Here is a 26026-nt window from a genome sequence, read left to right on the forward strand (position 1 = left end):
TGTTAACCCTCGCAAGGCTGCAGGCCCAGACGGCATTCCCAGCCGCGTCCTCAGAGCATGCGCAGACCAGCTGGCTGGTGTGTTTACGGACATATTCAATCAATCCTTAGCCCAGTCTGCTGTTCCCACATGCTTCAAGAGGGCCACCATTGTTCCTGTTCCCAAGAAAGCTAAGGTAACTGAGCTAAACGACTACCGCCCCGTAGCACTCACTTCCGTCATCATGAAGTGCTTTGAGAGACTAGTCAAGGTCCATATCACCTCCACCCTACCGGTCACCCTAGACCCACTCCAATTTGCTTACAGACCCAATAGGTCCACAGACGACGCAATCGCAACCACACTGCACACTGCCCTAACCCATCTGGACAAGAGGAATACCTATGTGAGAATGCTGTTCATCGACTACAGCTCAGCATTTAACACCATAGTACCCTCCAAACTCGTCATCAAGCTCGAGACCCTGGGTCTCGACCACGCCCTGTGCAACTGGGTCCTGGACTTCCTGACGGGCCGCTCCCAGGTGGTGAGGGTAGGTAACAACATCTCCACCCCGCTGATCCTCAACACTGGGGCCCCACAAGGGTGCGTTCTGAGCCCTCTCCTGTACTCCCTGTTCACCCACGACTGCGTGGCCATGCACGCCTCCAACTCAATCATCAAGTTTGCGGACGACACTACAGTGGTAGGCTTGATTACCAACAACGACGAGACGGCCTACAGGGAGGAGGTGGGGGCCCTCGGAGTGTGGTGTCAGGAAAATAACCTCACACTCAACGTCAACAAAACAAAGGAGATGATTGTGGACTTCAGGAAACAGCAGAGGGAGCACCCCCCTATCCACATCGACGGGTCAGTAGTGGAGAAGGTGGAAAGTTTTAAGTTCCTCGGTGTACACATCACGGACAAACTGAATTGGTCCACCCACACAGACAGCGTTGTGAAGAAGGCGCAGCAGCGCCTCTTCAACCTCAGGAGGCTGAAGAAATTCGGCTTGTCACCAAAAGCACTCACAAACTTCTACAGATGCACAATCGAGAGCATCCTGTCGGGCTGTATCACCGCCTGGTACGGCAACTGCTCCACACACAATCGTAAGGCTCTCCAGAGGGTAGTGAGGTCGGCAGAACGCATCACCCGGGGCAAACTACCTTCCCTCCAGGACACCTACACCACCCGATGTCACAGGAAGGCCATAAAGATCATCAAGGACAACAACCACCCAAGCCACTGCCTGTTCACCCCGCTATCATCCAGAAGGCGAGGTCAGTACAGGTGCATCCAAGCAGGGACCGAGAGACTGAAAAACAGCTTCTATCTCAAGGCCATCAGACTGTTAAACAGCCACCACTAACATTTAGCGGCCGCTGCCAACAAACTGACTCAGCTCCAGCCACCTTAAAAATGGGAATTGATGGAAATTATGTAAAAATGTACCACCAGCCACTTTAAACTATGCCACCTAATATAATGTTTACATACCCTACATTACACATCTCTTATGTATATGTATATACTGTTGTCTATATCATCTACTGCATCTTGCCATCTTATGTAATACATGGACCACTAGCCACTTTAAACTATGCCACTTTATGTTTACATACCCTACAGTACTCATCTCATAGGTATATACCGTACTCTATACCATCTACTGCACCTTGCCTATGCCATATGTACCATCACTCATTCATATATCTTTATGTACATATTCTTTACCCCTTTACACTTGCGTGTATAAGGTAGTAGTTGCGGAATTGTTAGGTTAGATTACTTGTTGTTATTACTGCATTGTCGGAACTAGAAGCACAAGCATTTCGCTACACTCGCATTAACATCTGCTAACCATGTGTATGTGACTAATAAAATTTGATTTGATTTGATTTTAAGTCAAATTAAAATGGAGACTGTTTAAATGATTTAGGCCCTCTCGAATTAGCCTTCTTTTAGCACCATACGCTTTCCATCTCCCCGGCTGCCACTTCATAGTAATGCATGTTATGTAAATTACTTCAATATGGCTTATTGTGAGATCAATAACTGATAAATAGTTTCATTATGAGCAACAAAACATACTGGTTTTATTCGAAATAAATTATAGCGTAGCAAGCGTTTTATTTATTTTTTATTTAACCTTTATTTAACTAGGCAAGTCAGTTAAGAACAAATTTTTATTTACAATGACGGCCTACCCCAGACAAACCTGGACGACACTGGGCCAATTGTGCGCCGCCCTATGGGACTCCCAAACACGGCCAGATGTGATACAGCCTCGATTCGAACCAGGTACTGCAGTGACGTCTCTTGCACTGAGGTGCAGTGTCTTAGACCTCCGGTCTCCTTCTCATTTCAAACTGAACAGGACATAAGTAGGCCTAGTCCACACGCACAGATATTGCATTTTTTTTTTTTACAAATGGACTCGCCTCCTATAGTGCCACTGTACACAGTACAGTCATTGGATAGGCACTACATAGCGGTTCACATCAGCAAAAGCAGGGGGGGTCAGGGCTCATAATTGGGAATGCCTCTCCATTGCAGTGTAATGCAATGTGGCCTAGGCTTGTATACACACCATCCCAGCAGTGCAAAATCTCAGGAATCAAAACTTTACCGTGAGCGTCTCCGAGCATGCTATTCATATAGCCTATAATATAGGCTATGGATCATTTTATTGAGACCACATTAAGTACACTTATATTGAGTGCCCAGCAGAGAATCAAGGATGTACTTAAATAAGCAACTGATTCTCAAACCCTGAGTAATATGACATGTAAGCGATTACAAATTACATGACCCTCCCCTGGACAAAATAAATAAATACTAAACCCTCCCCCTGACTGAAATTGAAAAAGCAGGACCCTCCTCCGGGTAACTATTGTATAAATGTATATATTTCCATAATTATCTCATAATGTAGGTAACCTACACGTATCTGTGAGATGTTGGCTAGAGCGCACGTGCCAAGACCAGAGCGTGCACATTTGCGCAACAGTTTTTGTGACAAAACCATCAGCAGAGTTGAATGCGACGGAAACCCATTTAACTTGTATTTTTCATTTGGCACATTGGAATTTATCCACAAACATTATTGTCATGTGCACTACGTCATCACTTACAGACTTTTCCCCCCAATAAGTCAGTTTGATGGAAACACATCTCTGGTGGAAAAAGGTGCTTATTAGTTCATGCACATTTTTGAATATTCAATTGAAATTGGATGGAAACCTAGCTAGTGATACATATAATTGAGTTTAGCATTTTCTCTAAATTTTCCCTGACCAGGATTACTCACAGAAGGAGAGGACTATGGCCGAGGCACTTGAGGACCTGAAGGCTCATTTCTACTGTGAGCTGTGTGACAAGCAGTACTACAAGCATCAGGAGTTTGACAACCACATCAACTCTTACGACCATGCTCACAAACAGGTATGGTGCACCTAATACCTCCTACCATGCAATTCATTCAGACTAGTTACATTTCAACGTTGCCAAATGCAAAAAAAATATATAATCTACGAAGGACAAAGAAAACACTGTCAAAAGAGCAATCTCCAACAAAAGGGCATATTTGATTTCAAAGTACATATCAAAAGAATATAAGGGGATACAAAGGTGTTTGTTCTTCCATGCTACAGTATTTGCATGACTTGCTTAACCTGAGAAAAATATTTGACCTGTGCCCTGAATGAACATATCCCCCATTTACTACAGTGTACACATTTATATCCCCCGTTACCTACAGCAGCTTTTCTCAAACCCTGTCCTGGGGACCCCAAGGGGTGCATGTTTTGATTTTTGCCCTAGCACTACACAGCTGTTCAAATGATGAACTCATCGTCAAGCTTTGATTATTTGAATCACCTGTGTAGTGCTAGGGCAAATAACGAAATGTGCATCCCTTGGGGTCCCCAGGACCGAGTTTGGGAAACACTGAACTACAGTGAACACATTATTCCACTAAAGGGGATTCTTGTTCATGCCTTCAACAAAGTTTGTGGTCCTTTGAAGCTCAGTTGGTAGAGCATGGCACTTGAAATGCCAGGGAAGTGGGTTTGAATCCCTGTGGGATGCAGAAACTGGCAGAGAACTTTTCTGTGCAACAATGTCTATGGAAAACGTCCATATTATTTCAAGGATTAGCCGTTTCAATAACCGAGACACCAGACCAGCTCGGCGGCAGAGAGACAAGCTAACTGCAATCAAGTCAGTGTGGGACAAGTGGGTGGACCGCCTTCCAAGGTTTTACAACCATGGGCCAACGTTACTGTTGATGAGCAGTTTATGCCATTTTGGGGCCGCTGCCCCTTCAGGCAGGACATACCGTCTAAACCCGCAAAATATGGAATCAAGCCCGCAAAATATGGAATCAAGATCTAGGCTGCCTGTGATGATGCTTCATCATATGCGTGGAACTTGCAAGTGTACAGTTGAAGTTGGAAGTTTACAGTTGGAATCATTAAAACTCGTTTTTCAACCACTCGACAAATTTCTTGTTAAAAAAACATAGTTTTTGCAAGTCAGTTAGGACATCTACTTTGTGCATGACAAGTAATTATTCCAACAATTGTTTCCAGACAGATAATTTCACTGTATCACAATTCCAGTGGGTCAGAAGGTTACATACACTAAGTTGACTCTGCCTTGAAACAACTTGGAAAATTCCAGAAAATTATGTAATGCTTTAGTAGCTTCTGATAGCCTAATTGACATCATTTGAGTCAATTGGAGATGTACCTGTGGATGTATTTCAAAGCCTACCTTCAAACTCAGTGCCTCTTTGCTTGACATCATGGGGAAATCAAAATAAATCAGACAAGTCTGGTTCATCCTTGGGAGCAATTTCCAAATGCCTGAAGGTATCCCATTCATCTGTACAAACAATAGTACGCAAGTATTAACACCATGGGCCCACTCAGCCGTCATACCGCTCAGGAAGGAGACACGTTCTGTCTCCTAGAGATGAATTTATTTGGTGCGAGAAGTGCAAATCAATCCCGGAACAACAGCAAAGGACCTTGTGAAGAAGTTGGAGGAAAGAGGTACAAAAGTATCTATATCCACAGTAAAACGAGTCCTATATCGACATAACCTGAAAGGCCACTCAGCAAGGAAGAAGCCACTGCTCCAAAACCGCCATGAAAAAGCCAGACTACAGTTTGCAACTGCACATGGGGACAAAGATCGTACTTTCGTACAAAATCATACAGAAATATAACTGTTTGGCCATAAAGACCAACGTTATGTTTGGAGGAAAAAGGGGGACGCTTGCAAGCCGAAGAACACCATCCCAACCGTGAAGCACAGGGGTGGCAGCATCATGTTGTGGGGGTGCTTTGCTGCAGGAGAGACTGGTGCATTTTACAAAATAGATGGCATCATGAGGTAGAAAAATGATGTGGATATATTGAAGCAACATCTCAAGACATCAGTCAGGAAGTTAACCTGTCTAGGAGGAGCGTGCCGCTAGCGGCACCCCCCCCCCACATTCCACTGAAAAGGCAGAGCCGCGAAATTCAAAAAAAATATTTTTTTTAAATATTTAACTTTCACACATTAAAGTCCAATACAGCTAATGAAAGACACAGATCTTGTGAATCCAGCCAACATGTCCGATTTTTAAAATGTTTTACAGGGAAGACACAATATGTAAAGATGTAAATCTATTAGCTAAAAACACATTAGCATAATCCACCATCTTTTATTTGTCCACCAACACCAGTAGCTATCACCAATTCGGCTAAACTAAGATATTTATAGCCCCTAACCAAGAAAAAAACTCATCAGATGACAGTCTGATAACATATTTATGGTATGGGATAGGTTTTGTTAGAAAAATGTGCATATTTCAGGTAGCTGGCATAGTTTACAATTGCACCAACCGTCACAAATGGACTAGAATAATTACAATGAGCAACGTGTTTACCTAACTACTAATCATCAAACATTTCGTAAAAATACACAGCATACACTAATCGAAAGACACAGATCCTGTGAATACAGACAATATTTCAGATTTTCTAAGTGTCTTACAGCGAAAACACAATAAATCGTTATATTAGCATAGCACATAGCACATAGCAGCCCAGCATTGATTCTAGCCAAAGAGAGCGATAACGTCAACATCGCCAAAATATATTATTTTTTTCACTAACCTTCTCAGAATTCTTCAGATGACACCCCTGTAACATCACATTACAACATACATATACAGTTTGTTCGAAAATGTGCATATTTAGCCACCAAAATCATGGTTAGACAATGTGAAATGTAGCCTAGCTGGTGAGAAAATGTCCGTGCGCCATATTAGACAGTGATCTACTCTTATACATAAATACTCATAAACGTGACTAAAAAATATAGGGTGGACAGCGATTGATAGACAATTTAATTCTTAATACAATCGCGGAATACATTTTTTTAATTATCCTTACTTTTCAATACAGTTTGCGCCAAGCGAAGCTACGTCAAAAAACATGGCGTCCTAAGCCACTAACATTTTTCGACAGAAACACGATTTATCATAATAAAAATTTCCTACTTTGAGCTGTTCTTCCATCAGTATCTTGGGCAAAGGATCCTTTCTTGGGAGTAATCGTCTTTTGGTGGAAAGCTGTCCTCTTGCCATGTGGAAATGCCAACTGCGTTCGGCATGAACTGGAAACCTGCCCGGCTCTTCAAAAAGTCTCAGAAATAAATGTCCCAAAATGCGCACTAAACGGATATAAATTGCTATAAAACGGTTTAAATTAACTACCTTATGATGTTTTTAACTCCTATAACGAGTAGAAACATGACCAGAGTAATATTACTCCCTCCACTAATGCTTGGAACAAGTGCGGGTCGATGTCCTCCAGGCGCATGACGCAGCAAGAAAAGAGTGACTAGCTACGGGGTTTTTTAATTTATAGTGCCTGTGAACGCGCAATCGACCCCATTCAATTCGTCATCACGTAAAGGCATCCAGGGGAAGACGTAAGCAGTGTCCGTATACTCATAGCAATAACTGTGGCCTTTTAACTGACTCCAGATCAGGGGCCAACATTTCTGAAATCTGACTCCATGTCAGGGAAATTCCTGTAGAATGGGTTCTGTTCCACTTAGAGACAAAATTTCAACTCCTATAGAAACTATAGACTGTTTTCTAGCCAATAATAATAATAATATGCATATTGTACGATCAAGAATTTTGTAGGAAGCCGTTTAAAAAATTACACGATTACCATAAATAGTGACAACAGCGCCCCCAGCCTTAACAGGTTAACCTCTTCGGGCTAGGGGGCGGTATTTTCACGTCCGGATGAAAAGCGTGCCCAAAGTAAACTGCCTGCTACTCAGGCCCAGAAGCTAGGACATGCATATAATTGGTCGTTGTGGATAGACCACACTCTAAAGTTTCTAAAACTGTTAAGATGATGTCTGAGTATAACAGAACTTATTAGGCAGGCGAAACCCCGAGGACAAACCATCCAGGATTTTTTGTTGTTGAGGTGACAGTGGTTTCAAGGGGATTTCTATGTGGATCTAGATTTCTAAGGCACTTTCTTGCAGTCCTATTGCTTCCACTAGATGTCAACAGTCTTTAGAAATTGGTTGATGTTTTTCCTTTGAGAAATTAAGAAGTGCCATTTCCTATCTGGGTGGATAGCCAAGTGTACTGTTGTGGTTGGGGCGCGCGACCCGAAAGCTCGCTTCACTTTGTTTTTATCCGCTATTGAACGCAGCTTATCCCGTCTTAAATTTGATTGATTATTTACGTAAAAAAATACCTAAAGTTGGATTAGGAAAGTTGTTTGGACAATGGTTACAGGTAACTTATTAGATATTTTGTAGTCATGTTGTGCGAGTTGGAACCAGTGTTTTTCTGAATCAAACGCGCCAAATAAATTGACATTTTGGAGATATAACGACGGAATTTATCGAACAAAAGGACCATTTATGAATTTTATGGAACATATTGGAGTGTCAACAGAAGAAGATCTTCAAAGGTAAGGCATGAATTATATAGTTTTTTTCTGATTTTTGTGTCGTGCATGGCGAGTTGTAATGCCATTGTCATGTGTTTGATTGATGGGGTGTTGTCCTCAGATAATAGCATGGTTTGCTTTCGCCGTGAAGCCTTTTTGAAATCTGACACGGTGGCAAGATTAACTTGGGTCAAACGATTCGGGTAGCCTTCCACAAGCTTCCCACAATAATTTGGGTGAATTTTGACCCATTCCTCCTGACAGAGCTTGTGTAACTGAGTCAGGTTTGTAGGTCTCCTTGCTAACACATGCTTTTTCAGTTCTGCCCATAAATTTTCTCTAGGATTGAGGTCAGGGCTTTGTGATGGCCACTCCAATACCATGACTTTGTTGTCCTTAAGCCATTTTGCCAAAACTTTGGAAGTATGCTTTAAACAATTTAAAAGCAATGCTACCAAATACTGATTGAGTGTATATACACATCTGACCCACTGGGAATGTGATGAAAGAAATAAAAGCTGAAATAAATCATTCTCTCTACTCTTATTCTGACATGTCACATTCCTAAAATAAAGTGGTGATCCTAAATGACCTAAGACAGGGATTTTTACTAGGATTAAATGTTAGGAATTGTGAAAAACAAAAAGTTTAAATGTATTTGCCTAATGTGTATGTAAACTTCTGACTTCAACTGTATATGGGGAAGCCAGATGGAGGAGCCCCTGAGAAGATCCAAGGGATGCAGGTTGTCCTTGGACGTGACACAGTGACTACGTGGCCACAACATCACATGAAATAACTTTTTAACTTCGCACAAGCTGGGCCAAGAGTTCCTCAAGAGGAAGCTGACGATGGTAAGAACAGCACGAAAAAACAAGTCAGAACTCCCACCTCAGCTGTTGAATACAGCTATCAATTCCTGTAAGTTTGTGTTCACGGCCGACACGTCCCTAGACAAAAATATGGCACTCATGAGTACACTGCATAGGGATGGGAGAGTCTGTGGCCAGGAACATTAAAAAACAGAAATCATAATGGATTACAATGCCACAAAAGGAGTGGTGGACATTTTAGACAAGCTGGTGACTGGCTACAGCTGCAAAAGAAGAACCTTACGCTGGCCACTTGTGATATTCATCTTGGACATCTTGGCATACAGCACGTTTGTCATCTGGGTGGCATTGAACCCATATTGGAATAGAGGGAAGCTCCAGAGGAGACGGCTCTTTCTCAAGGAGCTGGGCAAGACATTGGTAAGACCTCACATCCAGAGGAGGCAACATATCCAAGGGACCCCAGCTTCTGCTGCCATCGTGAGGAGGATGCTGGTGCCCTGTCCACCTGACCCACAGAACCAACAACTCTAGTACCGGAAGTAAGTGTGAATGATGTTGTTGCATGTGTGTGTGTCTGTCTCTCCTAACTTGGCCTGCTGTAACTATATATGTGAGTGAGATGTTAGTAAAATTCCTGAACTAAGTGTTTTCATCATTCTAGATTGCAGCCGGTAGCAACAAGAAGAAGCGCTGTGATATGTCTTTACCCAAGAAGGACAGGAATACACAGTACACATGCATCAAGGGCAAGAAACACATTTGCAACACACAGACAGTGTAAAACTCTGTCCCTCATGTGGTGTGTAGACCGGTCTTAATTTGTGTTCAATGGGGTTCATTTATCATTTCCGTAAAATACTGTGTGTAAAATGTGTCCTTCCAATTTGTTCAGGTCAAAGCAATAAACATCAATAGTGATGAAAACCTTGTTTCATTTATATTTGTTCAAGATAAACATGATTTATTCCACCCATGTCTTGATTTTGTTTGCAAAAATCTTTTTTTATTTTTTACAAATAGCTCTTTTATTGATAAATATGATCTAGCAGAGGTAAATAGCAAATATAAAAGAAGGATTTTTAAGTCTTGAGACATGGACTGTGTATGTATGCCATTTGAAGGGTGAATGGGCAAGACATACGATTTAAGTGCCTTTCAATGGGCTATGCTAGTAGGTGCCAGGCTGCTGTGTTTTTCACACTCAACAGTTTCCTGTGTGTATCAAGAATGGTCCACCACCCAAAAGACATCCAGCCAACTTGACACAACTGTGGAAGAATTGGCGTCAACATGAGCCAGCATCCCTGTGGAACGCTTTCGACACCTTGTTAGAATCCCTGACAAATTGAGTCTGTTCTCAGAGCAAAATAGGGTGCAACTCAATATTAGGAAGGTTTTCCTAATGTTTTGTACACTCCGTGTATATTAAGGTTTTTGAGGTTTGATCAAATGTGACCAGATATCTCTATGAAAAGTCAAATTTAAGTGGTTCACTTAATTTTTTATTTGATAAAAGTATAGACTCAGAGCTTCAAAATGGTACATACACTGTAGTTGGAGGAAACATGGGAAAGTTATGCTGCTTTGAAAGTTGACAAACTTGATATCCCACTTAGGAGACAAGCAGAAAATACCCTTGAAAGATTTTGATGAGGTTTTCACACTTGCTAAATAGATTTTCTTTGTTTACTCCCATTCAGCATTGTTCACAACATCTTAAGCATTAGTCCCACCCTTCTCTTTAAGAATTCACATGCAAATGCATGACCAACTGTTACCATGGTCAACCCCTCCATGATCCCAGCCAGTCTTCGTTAGCCAGGAAGTATCCTGTCTTCCTCCATATAAAGCTCAGTGCTTCTCCTTGGCTAAACTAGGCTCATAATCATATTTACGGATCACATACAGGTTTGTAATTAAGGCCTAGAAAGTTCACATACTCAAGAAGGCATTTCTGGAGAATTATAATTTTTTTAAACTTTCTTTCAAACGACATTACTGTGAGGTAGGAACTATTGTCAAACGTCCCCGATTCTGTAACCAGTCACAAATGTAATTAATATTTGTTTAAAGATCATATGCTAACCTAAGCTGAACTGTATCTGCATTATTAATTTTGCATTAACATCCATTCTCACTTATCAAGCACAGGTCAATGAATAAACCGATTTTCAGACATATACATAACACTGACAGAGCTAATTCCTCTAGCTGGCTGTGTTATCCTACACACAAGGAGTAGGGTGAAGTTTCCCTTAGATCTTGGGTCAGAATTACATTGTCAGTATTGCAAGGTTACTATTGGGGGAGGGGAAGCTGATCATAGACCTGTGCCTAGTGTAAACTTCATCCCGGAGCAGCCTACAACAGCATAGTTGGAACAGTCTAAATATCAGTTCCACTTTGACCCCAGCTAAAAAGCAGATTGATGAGAACCAAAAAGACAGTAGCCTGGTTTAGATCTACATGTGATTTAGCAAACTACTGTGACCAGGGCAGTTGTAGCTAAAGCGTCACACAGATCTGGTCTAGGCTAGCAGGTGAGTGTTTAAAGGTGTCAAAATTTAGAGTATCTCTGTGATGGTTATCCCAACAGTATCCGTTAACTTCTACTTCCTCCCAATCCCGGGTCCGGGAGCACCCCCACCAGTAAAAAAAGCTGACTAGCATAGCCTAGCATAGCGTCACAAGTAAATAGTAGCATCTAAATATCATTAAATCACAAGTCCAAGACACCAAATGAAAGATACACATCTTGTGAATCCAGCCATCATTTCTGATTTTTTAAATGTTTTACAGGGAAGACACAATATGTAAATCTATTAGCTAACCACGATAGCAAAAGACACAACTTTTTTTGTCCACCATTTTTTTCCTGCATAGGTAGCTATCACAATTTCGACCAAATAAAGATATAATAGCCACTAACCAAGAAACAACTTCCTCAGATGACAGTCTGATAACATATTTATTGTATAGCATATGTTTTGTTAGAAAAATTTGCATATTTCAGGTATAAATCATAGTTTACCATTGCAGCCACCATCACAACTCTCACCAAAGCAACTAGAATAACTACAGAGACCATCGTGTATTACCTAATTACTCATCATAAAACATTTCTTTAAAATACACAGTGTACAGCAAATGAAAGACACAGATCTTGTGAATCCAGCCAATATTTCAGATTTTCTAAGTGTTTTACAGCGAAAACACAATATAGCGTTATATTAGCTTACCACAATAGCAAACATCACAACAGCATTGATTCAAGCCAAAAATAGCAATAACGTATAAACCACCAAAATATATTATTTTTTTCACTAACCTTCTCAGAATTCTTCAGATGACAGTCCTATTACATTACATTACACAATGCATATAGAGTTTGTTCGAAAATGTGCATATTTAGCGGCACAAATCGTGGTTATACAATGTGATTAGTGGCCAAAACTTCAAGCAATCTGTCTGGCGCCATCTTGGAGAGGCACCTAATCTAATCGAAAACTATTCTAAACTTGACTAAAAAAATACAGATTGGACAGCAAATGAAAGATACATTAGTTCTTAATGCAACCGCTGTGTTAGATTTTTTAAATTAACGTTACTGCGCAATACAGCGTGCGCTAAAGCGAGACTGCACTGAAATTCATGGCGGAATTATTATTTGACATTTGTCAACATAAATACGAATTAACAACATAAAGATTGCTTACTATTTGCCGAGCTTCCATCAGAATCTTGGGCAAGGTGTCCTTTCTCCAGAACAATCGTCTTTTGGTTGAAAGATGTCCTCTTCTCCTGTAGAAATAGCAGCTAACGATAGCCACCCACTGGAGAGGTGTCCAACTCGTGAAAGCGCGTCACAAAGAAATACCAGAATATCGCAATAAACTGATATAAACTGCTATAAGTCGGTTTAAATTAACTACCTTATGATGTCTTTAACACCTATAACGAATAAAAACATGACCGGAGATATAGAACTCCTAAAACGAAAGCTTTTGCCGGACGCCATTGTGATGTCCCCCTTGCGCCAGATGCCCCGTTGAAAAGAACGGTACTTCCGTTCCATGAGCCTTTATAGTGGCCCAGATTGCGCAATCCAGTCCATTCAAATTCTCACTGCTTACTGACATCTAGAGGAAGGCGTATGCAGTGCATGTAGCCCCATAGCTTACATGGGGACTTATAAACTGACCTCAGAACAGGGACCTCGATTTCAGAAATCTCACTTCCTGACAGGAAATGTGCTGCAGAATGAGTTCTGTTTCACTCAGAGAAATAATTCAAAACGGTTTTAGAAACTAGAGTGTTTTCTATCCAATAGTAATAATAATATGCATATTGTACGAGCAAGAATTGAGTACGAGGCAGTTTAATTTAGGAACGTAAATATTACAAAGTCCCAAAAGCACCCCCTATTGAGAAAAGGTTGGCGATAACAAAAAAAAACGTTATTCTGCAAAACAATAACACCACAATGTCACATGCACTTCATTGTGTATTTCCATGTAAGTGATAACGCCCGAGAACCTGGTGTTTTGAATGATATATTGGCATGGGTGTTGTTAACTGTGGCAATATATCCTCCAAACACCAGCTTCGAGAGCGTTATCACTCTTATCCCTTGATTGCTAGCTAGCCAACTATGGCTAATTTACAGTTACGTCAAAGTGCAGCCAGATTAATAGAAAGTAGCTGCATTTGTTTAAGCTGTTTTCTAGTGACATTTATTTGAATATATCCATAATAATGAGCTAATGAGTTGCAATTTCGCCTAGCATAGAAAATGTGCTTTCTCATCAGGACACTGTTGTTGTTCAGAGGAGGTAGCCAACAACACACCTAACACAATCCCTTCAAACTGAAGCTGGAAAGACTGCAATCTAACTGACATTTTTTCAATTGACAATTCTTTGTATATATCCAGAAAAATTATGCTAGCTGATTCATGATTTCGACTGGGTGAGAAATGTTGCCTGTCTGTCTTGTCCCGACGTCGTTCATTACTATGGGACAGCTGGAGATCGAATTTGAATATTGAAACAGTGTTGCAAAAGTCGGAGAGACAGAGAGCAAGGTTTTTACAAATCTCGGCTGTTGAAAACTAAATGTTAGTTCAAAAGGAATGTGAGATCATGTCAAGATGCTTTTTCTAGTGGAGATCAAGTTTATAAAGTGCCTGGCTGGGCTGATGAGACAGTGGATTGCACAGTCAGATGGAATAGAGTAAATAGGCATTTTAATAGATTAAGCCGGTGGTAACTTGTGGAATAGACACAGGGTGGAATGCGATTATAACCAATTAGCATTCAGGATTAGACCCACCTGTTGTATAATATATTAATAAGTAATGTAAAGACTGACATTTGGCTGAACAAAACATTGTGTCTGCATATACAGTCATTTATCTACATTACATTCTACCTTCGAGGGCAACAATTTGCATCAATAGTCACTTGTACCTACCTCACTTGTAGAATGAAAAGGCTAAACATTTTGGAGAGCCTGCAAGAGGTAGAAGCTCAATAACGTGTGTCTGTTGGACAGGCTCGTCCTATACTGTAAACCCAGCACATTAACAATTGCCTAGCCTCTCTGCTCGATAACCCTGAGAGAAGAGGCTACTTAACATGACAAAATTATCTCGGATGCATGCAAATAATCTCCTGGCTTTGTGACCCAGCCACTCTAAATGCAACCATCAGAGTACTTCAAAGAGGTAAGGTCACATAGCCTTGCTGAGTTGTGTGTAATACAAAGGAGCCTGTGTAGAATACATAAGGTGAAGCCATTCATGGGTTTGGGTAATTATAGAGCCCTATAGATTATCTATTCTATTAGGTGAAAAATAAAGATATATTATGGCAAATGTAGGGTTAGTTCACTCAAGGGTAACAAGAGTTGTACACACAATAGTTGTGGCGAGTAGCGCTAAACACTCATTTAAAGAACACTAGGTGCATAAACGCTAATTGCAAAATGTGCATAATCTGCATTTGTGTTTATGGTCCACTACATCCTTGGTTGTCACACAACAGTTGTGGAAAAATGAATTGTATAACTTCTGTTCCACTGAGTGTGAACTCAGTCCTAGGGTAGGAGTCTATAATTAAACATGCTGTAAATTGTGAAGCAATGTGATCAATAAACCTCACTTTCCCAATCACTGCAATATTGTATTTTTTTTATATTTGCTTCATTGAATTAAAAACAGGTGTAGGGTAACTGTGAGGATATGGTAACCAATTAGTGAACGTCAGGATTGCTGATTTGGAATAAGTTGGATAAGGTTAGCCAACGTGAATTAATGAGATGTGAGTTATTGTGGCATAAAATGTGTACATAGAATATTCTTACAACACATGCCTCCAGAGATTTACAGCACTGTGGGTGGCTGTCTGATACTGTACAGTTAGTTTAAAACCTTCTCCATAGAGACATTATATCTTCATTGCGTTCCAATGCCTTATATTGGAGAGGACCGTCTAAGGAAATAAAAATGACCTGAAAGAGTAATATCACTTAATTCAATTAGTTTGGCTGGAGTAAGCTCCTCAGTGGCTGACTCAGTACAGTAGATAATGAGTCTGGTGACATTTCTTCTCTCTGCCAGAGACTGAAAGAGCTGAAGCAGCGGGAGTTTGCCCGGAACGTGTCCTCCAAATCCAAGAAGGATGACAGAAAGCAAGAGAGAGCACTACGACGTTTACATGAGCTGGCCGAACAGCGTCGGGAGGTCCAAAGGTGGGTGGAACAGCCAATGGACTCGTATGTGTCCCTATATGACATAATTGCAACAGGCTGTAAATTAATTTTAGAACGAGTTGCAATTGTAGTTTACGTAAGTTAAAATACTTATCAAAACTAATGTTAGATGTATTTATTTTTGGGATGAATTAGACGTTGAGCACGGTTACATGCACACAGTGTGATTATTGTGGATAGTCAAGTTAATATAATACTTAATTTAAAACATGTCCATGCTTTGCAAGAAGAACAATTTCCCTAACAATTATGTTTACATGGACACATCTCAAATCTGGCTGCTGATGGGACTTTTGATAAATGCAGAAAATCGGCAATCAAAATAAACGTTCTACCACAGTGACCATGATATTGTGTTATAATAACAGTAACACTATTTGATTCTGAGTTCAGACATATAGAGTTTGTATGAAAACCAGGTGTTTTAAATCGGTGTATGCTTACTTTGATTATGACCTTACGATAAGCAGAGTAAGGTGTATGCATGACTAATGCCATACTCTGCCTTCTGCCGTAATCAGTTTAATATATAATTATTAGTGTGCATGTAAACATGTTGATTTTTGGATGTTGGCTGCTGTCATACTGATTCTAGTGTCAACTCCTTTCTGTGCAGCGCACCTGGTAGTGGACCCATGTTCCGATCTACCACTGTGGCCGTGGAGGGAGGCTACAGGGGAGCCGGTGGTGACAGAGCCAGCAGCCGGGCACAGAACAGCACCCAGGAACACACAATGTGCCCAAAAATCACCCTAGACACACTTACAGATAACCCCAGCACCATTCAGGCCCAGCAAACTCCCAGCAGTGTGGCCGGAAAGTGTGGCCAAAAAATATCTTTCTCCTTCCCTAAAAAGGCCTCTGTGAAGCTGGAGTCTTCGGCGGCGGTGTTCTGCCAGGCTGGGGAGGACGGGTCAAGCAGGCATGCATGTAGACAGAGACTCGGTGTGCAGATCAACTCCCCACGGCCTCCCGCTGGCCTCAACTCCCCCAGCCCCCCTGCCAGCGAGAAGGCTCTGCATAACAAGGGGAGGATTCACATTGCAGGCTCACAGGGTCAGGGGTTAACCAATGCACCATCGGGGTCAGACAGCTCGATGCCCCCGGCTGATTTATGCACTATCCTCGTTTACTCTGAGGATGTGGCTTTTCCCTGCACAGTCCAATCCTCCATGTTTCTCTCCCATTCAAACACATTAGATGACTGTGAACTGGACATGGTGCAGGGAAGTCTAAAAAGCAACTTGGCTGAACAAAGACAGGAAACTGAGGTGGAACAAGGACAGGGGACAGAGCCTGACAAAATCATGTTAGCAGATAATGTCTCCCATAAGGGAGAACACCCATTGTCGAACTGCGCTAATCATTCGAATGAAGCAATTTATACTCAACCTCAAGACGAAGACCTAAATGTGTCAGAGGATGAGAAATGGACAGTTGCAAGGCCATGTAAACCTTTCTGCTCTATCCTCAGTAGAAATAGGAAAACGGTGCTCCAGTGGCCCTCTGAGATGTTGACATTCACCAGGACAAGCCCATCTATTTCCTTCAGCTGCAACCCCCTTCACTTTGACTTCAGAGCCTCCACTAAAAACGCTGGCTGCAGAGTGGTGGAAAGAGATGTCGAGAAATCAGCTGAATTAGCTAAGAAGTTCTGCAGCGATGAAGCTACACTGGAAACACGTGAGTTGTTTAAAAGCTTGCCAAGCCCAGAGCGCAGCCTTGTTCAGGAGGATTGCGAGAGGCCTAAAAGTCATGGATGCGAGGAGCAAAGCAACACACTCATCAGAAAGGATGAGCAGTGTTGCAATTATTCAGCACAGTTGGCAACCACAAGCTTGACACACACAGCTATGGCTGTGGACACACGCAGGTGTTGTAGCACAAGCCAGAGGAGGAGAAGGCGGCGGGGGCACAGACGGATGACTCACCGGGGGGGAGACAGATATGAAGGGGCAACAGAAAGATTTGGTAATTGCCTGACACTTCCCAATCATTGTGAAAGGCTTGATGACCAAATAAGTGATAGCAGTGCAAAACTATTTCAGCCAGACGAGCCCAAGCAATCACCCTCAATTGAGGGCAACGAGGGGAGAATTGAAACTTACAGAGACACAGCAGGTGTTGTGAGGCAGGCATTGGCAGAGTGTATGAATGGCCCAGCAGCTAGTCTGGCCCACTCTGATGAGGCTCTCCAGGGTCCAGGACAGATCAACGAGGGCAATATGCGCCTTCAGCTGTCCCAACACATAAATGCCATAGAACACACCTCTCTCAACTGTGGATCTCTCCAGACCAACCCGGTCATCACAAGCGCAGACCAGATGAATAAAAGAGATCCCACACCTTTAAAACACCAGCCACTCCCTGAATCATTGTTACAGGAAGGTGGAAGATGTCGAAAAAGGACTATGGATGACCAAACTGTTGGTAGTACTTGTGTGAACTCTTTGCATAAACCAAACAAGAGACGAAGAAGGAGGAGAAGGGCATGTGGAGCTCATCAGAGTTCAGTGGCTGACATGAGCAGTGGAGAGAGATATGAGCAGAGTCGAGGAGCAAATGGCCTTAGCCCATACACTGGCTCCGACTCCCCTGGACCTGAGGATAGATTGAAACCTGATGCACTTGAGAAGAGTATTGACAGTGTAAATGGCAGATCCAGCTGCAAAGGCCAGATCAATGGGTCAGATCTCAAGAGGTATATTTTTGATTCCGGAGCTAAGGGCTCAGATGTTATTGTTGCACATAAGTCTGTGATGAGCCCAGATCAGCCAAACTTTCACAGTAAGAGTGATGGCTCCTGTAAAGTATTTCTACCAATAGGCAATGGGAAAATGTCAGAGACCTTTAATGCTAGCTACACAGAATTAGAGGAGGAATCATTTAGGGACTGTTACAGGTCCACACTGGACAGACTGGAGTGGCATTGCCTCCAACATCTCCAAGCCCACAGGAAGGCTATGGACTATCAAGCGTTCCCTGACAAACTGAAACCAGTTCTAGCCAGCCCGCACATCCCTGTGTCCTCCCCCGTAGTACTACACCCTGTACAACTCCCTCTACCCTTATCCACCTCCATCACCATCCACCAGACTTTCCTGCAGCACCACACAGACTTCCTCCAGCCACAGCCCCCACTCATGTCACCTATCCTCCCCTTCACTCACCTGCCGCTGGGGGCAGAGGTTTGCCCACACGGTCACCCTCCCTTTATTTACCCAGCCCCAATTTCGGTCATGGCACGACCGAGCCTGCACCCCATGACTATGTCCTTTCACACCCTGCCTCACACTATGTTTCCTCATATGTTCCCACCTCACCACACTGTCATCCCCCTACATCCTCTGTTTTAAGACTCCATTGACCTCCATAGAATTAAAATACTAGTGTAGCCCTCTTTGCTTTGTAAAGTCTGGTTTTGACTACATAGTATATACACTATATATGCAAAAGTATGTGGACACCCCTTCAATTTGTGGATTTGGCTATGTCAGCCACACCAGTTGCTGACAGGTGTATAAAAATAAGCACATGGTCATGCAATCTCCATAGACAAACATTGGCAGTAGAATGGCCTTACTGAAGAGCTCAGTGACTTTCAACTTTCACCTTTACAACAAGTCAGTTTGTCAAATGTATGCACTGCTAGAGCTGCCCCGGTCAATTGTAATTGTAAAGTGGAAACATCTACAAGCAACAACGGCTCAGCCGAGAAGTGGCCACACAAGCTCACAGAGAGGGACCGCCAAGTGCTGAAGTACGTAAAAATCATCTGTCTTCGGTTGAAACACTTAATACCGAGTTCCAAACTGCCTCAGGATGCAATAGCACAATAACTGTTTGACGGGAGCTTCATGAAATGGGTTTCCATGGCCGAGCAGCAGCACACAAGCCTAAGATCACCATGCGCAATGCCAGGCGTCGGCTGGAGTGGTGTAAAACTCGCCACCATTGGACTCTGGAGCAGTGGAAACGCGTTCTCTGGAGTAATGAATCACGCTTCACGATCTGGCAGTCCGATGGACGAATCTGGGTTTGACGGATGCCAAAAGAACGCTACCTGCCCGAATGCGTAGTGCCAACTTTAAAGTTTGGTGGAAGATAATAATGGTCTGGGGCTGTTTTTCATGGTTCGGGCTAGTTCCAGTGAAGGGAAATCTTAACGCTACAGCATACAATGACATTCTAAATGATTCTGTGCTTCCAACTTTGTGGTAACAGTTTGGGGAAGGTCCTTTCCTGTTTCAGTTCCCCATGACAATGCCCCGGTGCACAAAGCGAGGTCCATACAGAAATGGTTTGTTGAGATCAGTGTGGAAGAACTTGACTGGCCTGCACAGAGCCCTGACCTCAACTCTATCGAACACCTTTGGGATGAATTGGAATGCCGACTGCGAGCCTAATCACCCAACATCACTGCCTGACCTCACTAATGCTCATGGCTGAGTGGAAGCAAATCCCAGCAGCAATGTACCAACATCTAGTGGTAAGCCTTCCCAGATGAGTGGAGGCTGTTATAGCAACAAAGGGGAGACCAACTCAATATTAATGCCCATGATTTTGGAATGAGATGTCCGACGAGCTTATTGGTCATGTAGTGTACTTGCACTGGAAGTGCTTTGTCCGAGCGTTAGAACTTTTATCTATTATTTTAGGGCAGCTCTCATTGTATTTATTTATCTATTGTATATCAGCCAGCATAGCATTCTGTGTGAAAATGTGTGAAGACAGCTTGTCTGTCGAAACATTGGTTATTAAATTATTGCATATGAGCTCCTAGAGGATCTCCTTTTCTTTTCAAGTGTTCTACTCCGCTAGCCAGCAACTTGCCTAAACAGGTGAGTGTTTCTTTCGCCTACGGAAAATGTGTGGTGACATTTCTTTCCAGAATGGGTTATCGAACACTCAAGTATTTGATAGAGGTTTCCAAAACTTCTCCACTGTGAGGGTGTTTTCTTGTTTTACTGTTTTGCATTGTTCTAGAGAAACTTGAATAATATTTTAAATACAGACCATTCCCTTTTAAGGTTTTATCAGCATAAGCATCAGCTTTATCAGTCATTGAAGTTTGAGTTTTTATTAATTCACAATGGATTCTATTGGTGTTTACCATTATGTAAAGGGAATATGTTTTAGAATGAATATATTGAGCTTAAATGTTATCTTTTTAATGATTCCTTTAAAATATTTTTTTATATAATTCCAATTGTGTGGAGGAAAGATATTCCAATGTGTCATCCATTATGTAGGTACAGTTGAAGTCGGAAGTTTACATACACCTTAGCCAAATACATTTAAACTCAGTTTTTCACAATTCCTGACATTTAATCATAATAAAAATTCCCTGTCTTAGGTTAGTCTGGGTTACCACTTTATTTTAAGAATGGCAAATGTCAGAATAATAGTAGAGAGAATTAATTATTAAAGTTTTTTTTTCATCACATTCACAGTGGGTCAGAAGTGTACATACACTCAATTAGTATTTGGTAGCATTGCCTTTAAATTGTTTAACTTGGGTCAAACATTTTGGGAAGCCTTCCACAAGCTTCCCACAATAAGTTGGGTGAATTTTGGCCCATTCCTACTGACAGAGCTGTTGTAACTGAGTTAGATTTGTAGGTCTCCTTGCTTGCACATGCTTTTTCAGTTCTGCCCACAAATGTTCTATGGGATTGAGGTCAGGGCTTTGTGATGTTCACTCCAATACCTTGACTTTGTTGTCCTTAAGCCATTTTGCCACAACTTTGGAAGTATGTTTGGGTTCATTGTCCATTTGGAAGACCCATTTGCGACCAAGCTTTAACATCCTGACTGATGTCTTGAGATGTTGCTTCAATATATCCACATAATTTTCCATCCTCATGATGCCATCTATTTTGTGAAGTCCACTGGTCCCTCCTGCAGCAAAGCACCGCCACAACATGATGCTGCCACCCCCATGCTTCACGGTTGGGATGGTGTTCTTCAACTTGCAAGCCTCCCCCTTTTTCCTCCAAACATAATGATGGTCATCATGGCCAAACAGTTTAATTTTTGTTTCATCAGACCAGAGGACAGTTCTCCAAAAAGTACGATCTTTGTCCCCATTTGCAGTTGCAATCCGTAACCTTGCTTTTTAATGGCGGTTTTGGAGCAGTGGCTTCTTCCTTGCTGAGCAGCCTTTCAGGTTATGTCGATAAAAGACTCGTTTTACTGTGGATATAGATAATTTTGTACCCGTTTCCTCCAGCATCTTCACAAGGTCCATTGCTGTTGTTCTGGGATTGATTTGCACTTTTCACAACAAAGTACGTTCATCTCTAGGAGACAGAACATGTCTCCTTCCTGAGCGGTATGACGGCTGAGTGGTCCCATGGTGTTTATACTTGCACACTATTGTTAGTACAGATGAACATGGTATCTTCAGGCGTTTGGAAGGATGAACCAGACTTGTGGAGGTCCACAATTTTTTTCTGAGGTCTTGGCTGATTTCTTTTGATTTTCCCCTGATGTCAAGCAAAGAGGCACTGAGTTTGAAGGTAGGCCTTGAAATACATCCACAGGTACACCTCCAATTGACTAAAATTATGTCAATTTGCCTATCAGAAGCTTCAAAAGCCATGACATACTTTTCTGGAATTTTCCAAGCTGTTTAAAGGCACAGTCAACTTAGTGTATGTAAACTTCTGACCCACTGGAATTGTGATACAGTGAATGATAAGTGAAATAATCTGTCTGTAAACAATTGTTGGAAAAATTACTTGTGTCATGCACAAAGTAGATGTCCTAACTGACTTGCCAAAACAATGTTTTTTTAACAAGAAATTTGTGTAGTGGTTGAAAAACGAGTTTTAATGACTCCAACCTAAGTGTATGTAAACTTCCTACTTCAACTGTATGCGGATGACTCAAAACTATACACGTCAGCTACTACAGCGACTGAATGGACTCCAACACTCAACAAAGCGCTGCAGTTAGTTTCAGAGTGGTTGGCAAGGAATAAGTTAGCCATAAATACTTCTAAAACTAAAAGTATTTGGAGCAAAATACTCAATAAACCCTAAACCTCAACTAAATCTTGTAATAAATCTTGTGGAAATTGAGATGACTAAACTGCTTGGAGTAACCCTAGTTTGTAAACTGTCATGGTCAAAACATATTGGTACAGTATTAGCTAAGATGAGGAGAAGTCTATCTATAATAACGCGATGCTCTGCCTTCTTAATAACATTGTCAACAAGGCAGGTCCAACAGGCCCAAGTTTTGTCGCACCTTGACTATTTTTCAGTCGTGTGGTCAGATGCCACAAAAAAGCACTTAGGAAAATTGCAATTGGCTCAGAACAGGGCAGCACGGCTGGCCCTTGGATGTACACAGAGAGTTAATATTAATAATATGCATGTCAATCTCTCCTGGCTCAAAGTGGAGGAGAGATTGACTTCATCACTACTTGTATTTATGAGAGGTATTGACATGTTGGATGCACTGAGCTGTCTGTCTAAACTACTGGCACACAGCTCGGACACCCATGCTTACCCCACAAGACATGCCACAAGAAGTCTCTTCACAGTCCAAGTCTAGAACAGACAATGGGAGGCACACAGCACTACATAGAGCCATGACTACATGGAACTCCATTCGACATCAAGTAACTGACGCAAGCAGTAAAATTTGATTAAAAAATATAAAAAATAAACACCTTAAACACCTTCACAGCGGGGACTGTGAAGCAACACAAACATTGGCACAGACACAGACACACACACACACGATAACATACGCACTATACATACACATGGATTTAGTACGGTAGATATTTGGTATTGGTGGAGTAGGGGCCTGAGGGTACACAGTGTGAAATCTGTGAATGTATTGTAATGTTTTTAAAATTGTATAACTGCCTTCATTTTGCTGGCCCCCTGAAGAGTAAATGCTGCTTTAGAAGGAGCAAAGATGAGCAAAGATGATTTTGATGGACTGCCTCATTCCTGTAGAGTATCTTTAGAATTCAAGGCACACTTAACCAGCATGGCTACCACAGCATTCTGCAGCGATACGTCATCCCATCTGGTTTGCGCTTAGTTTGACTGTCAATTTCTTTTCAACAGGACAATGACCAAAACACACCTCCAGGCTGGTAAGGGCTATTTGATCAAAAAGAAGAGTGGTGGTGCTGCATCAGGTGACCTGGCCTCCACAATCACCCGACCTCAACCCAATTGAGATGGTTGTGGATGAGTTGGACAGCAGAGTGAAGGAAAAGCAGCCAACAAGTGCTCTGCATATGTGGGAACTCCTTCAAGACTGTTTGGAAAGCATTCCAGGTGAAGCTGGTTGAGAGAATGGCAAGAGTGTGCAAAGCTGTCATCATGGCAAAGGGTGGCTACTTTGAAGAATATAAAATATATTTTGATTTGTTAAACACTTGTTTGGTTACTACATGATTCCATATGTTATTTCATGATTCCATATGTTTTTTCATAGTTTTGATGTCTTCACTATTATTCTGCAATGTAGAACATTTTCAAAATAAAGAAAAAACCCTTGAATGGGTAGGTGTGTCCAAACTTTTGACTGGTATTGTGCATATTTCATAAACAGACAGATGGGGAGGTGCAAACGTCTGTTTGGAGATAAACTGTACATGGAAGGATTCAGGACCTTCTTCATACTCTGATGATTTGTAAAGAATCTATAATAGTGTTTTGGTAAATCACTAATTTAATTTTGTACATTAATGGAAATGAGGTTGCATTGTTTTTAAACATGTATTATATTTGTCTTATGTGACATTTACTGGAATCGAATGCTTTTACTGGTTCAGTCTGCAGCTACGCCCTAAGTCTGACTCAGAGAGCAATAAAGTCACAATGACAGAGGTCCTGGGGGCTGTAGTATGTCTAATTCTTTATAAAAAGAGCATTCTAACATAAATTGTTTAACGCCACAATCCTTCATTTGTTTTTCAGTCAACACCTGCCTATCAAAATAAAATTGAATCTTTTGTCAATGCACCGAATACAGCAAGTGTAGACTTTACTGTGTAAGTTTTACTTACAATCCTTTTCCCAAAAGCGGGAGTTATAAAGTAACAAAATTAACAAATAGATAAAAATAAAATAGTAACACAATAAAATAACAATAACGAGGATATATAAAGGCTATATACAAGGAGTACCGGTACCGAGTCAGTGCACTGGGGTATAAGGTAGTTAGGGTGATTGATTGATTGAGGTAATATTTACATGTAGGTTTGGTTAGGTGATTGATTGATTGAAGTATATATGGTATAGATCAATAAAAACAAAGGTTATTAAAATACAAAACATTTTAGAAGTATAATGTGTGTTCTCTCAGTTGTATGTAATTGGTGTTACCACCTTAAAAATCACTGATTACAAAAGGCATACACGGAACTTGAGCATTCTCACCAGTGGGAAACTTATCGGGGGACTGGTCTATATTAAAGAAAATTATTAGCTAATCTCACCCTTATAGTATGTCATAAATTTGAGGATTCCATTGATAATTTGGTGTGTCTAAAACCAAAGTATCACATGGTGTTAGTGAATTTAAATGAAGGGAAATAACATTGTGAGCAAAATATTTAAAGGATGGATGACCTTAGATTTGAGCATTTGTTGCCTCAATTTCAGAAAATCCAAATTTTGCAGATTTCTCCTGACTTTCTCCTCGGTCTGGACACAATTAGGCTACCGAAAGCACGTACAGTGCAATGGCTGACATCATCAGCATTCCGCCCACTAGTGTCCAAAAACATGTGTTTTGGGAGAGAGTGGCACCTTATTATTATAAAGTTGGAGGAAATACGTTCCTAGCGTGTGAGGAAAGTTTTTGTTGGCCTCATACAGTAAATGCTAGCCAGCTAGCTAATATTTGGAAAAACATATTTTTTTATATGCATCTAATCCTTTTAGTTTTGCTAGCTAGCTTTGCAGGCTAGCTACAAAGGTAGGCTGGATAGTTACAGTAGTTAGTTAATGCCATAGATTCTTTTAACAGATGATAATAATACAAAAACAAAGGCCGTCCCACTCAATTTGATTGGCCTTCAGGCTTGCCAATCACCCGCCGATACAACCTGATCAGGAACCTAGACGCACTCCAGGGCCCTGCCTCCTACACCTCAAAAAGAGTGTGCTTGCATGCCATTGGGAGAAGAAATGTTGTGCTGACAGACTTTGTACATGCTGCCTTTCTACTTGAGATAATGTGTGTCCATTTGGCATGTAAGTGTGGGAATATTATCAGGTTGATATTCGGTGTGTTTATACCTATCCTGCGTTAGGTTTTTAAGATAAGTCACAGTGTTGTTTGCTAGCCTACAGCTCTACTGTTTGTTTGGATTAGAGAGGAATGTTGTATGTATCCCTTACGTTCTATTTTCTATGAGTGTGGTTACCATTGCTACATGCGTTTATAGAATACCACTTGGCGTACTCGTGATTA

General features: G+C 41.5%; 1 protein-coding gene across 2 annotated transcripts in view; it reads left to right on the plus strand.

Annotated features, from left to right (window-relative positions):
• The window catches only part of LOC129840384 (zinc finger protein 804A-like), a 108621-nt gene extending 83942 nt beyond the window's left edge, over window positions 1-24679 (plus strand). The window contains exons 2-5 of one of the 2 annotated variants that reach the window (XR_008757191.1): window positions 3286-3429; window positions 15423-15553; window positions 16191-20063; window positions 23665-24676. Coding sequence is in view for 1 of the 2 variants with exons in the window: in XM_055908216.1 (XP_055764191.1) it covers window positions 3286-3429; window positions 15423-15553; window positions 16191-18930 (3015 nt within the window). In the remaining variant the exon portion in view is untranslated. Of the gene's footprint in view, window positions 1-3285; window positions 3430-15422; window positions 15554-16190 lie in introns of both variants that reach the window. The other variant, XM_055908216.1, reaches the window with a different exon arrangement.
• The last annotated feature ends 1347 nt before the right edge of the window (window positions 24680-26026 follow it).

This window comes from Salvelinus fontinalis, chromosome 41, assembly GCF_029448725.1.
Source record: "Salvelinus fontinalis isolate EN_2023a chromosome 41, ASM2944872v1, whole genome shotgun sequence".
Lineage (NCBI taxonomy): Eukaryota > Metazoa > Chordata > Actinopteri > Salmoniformes > Salmonidae > Salvelinus > Salvelinus fontinalis.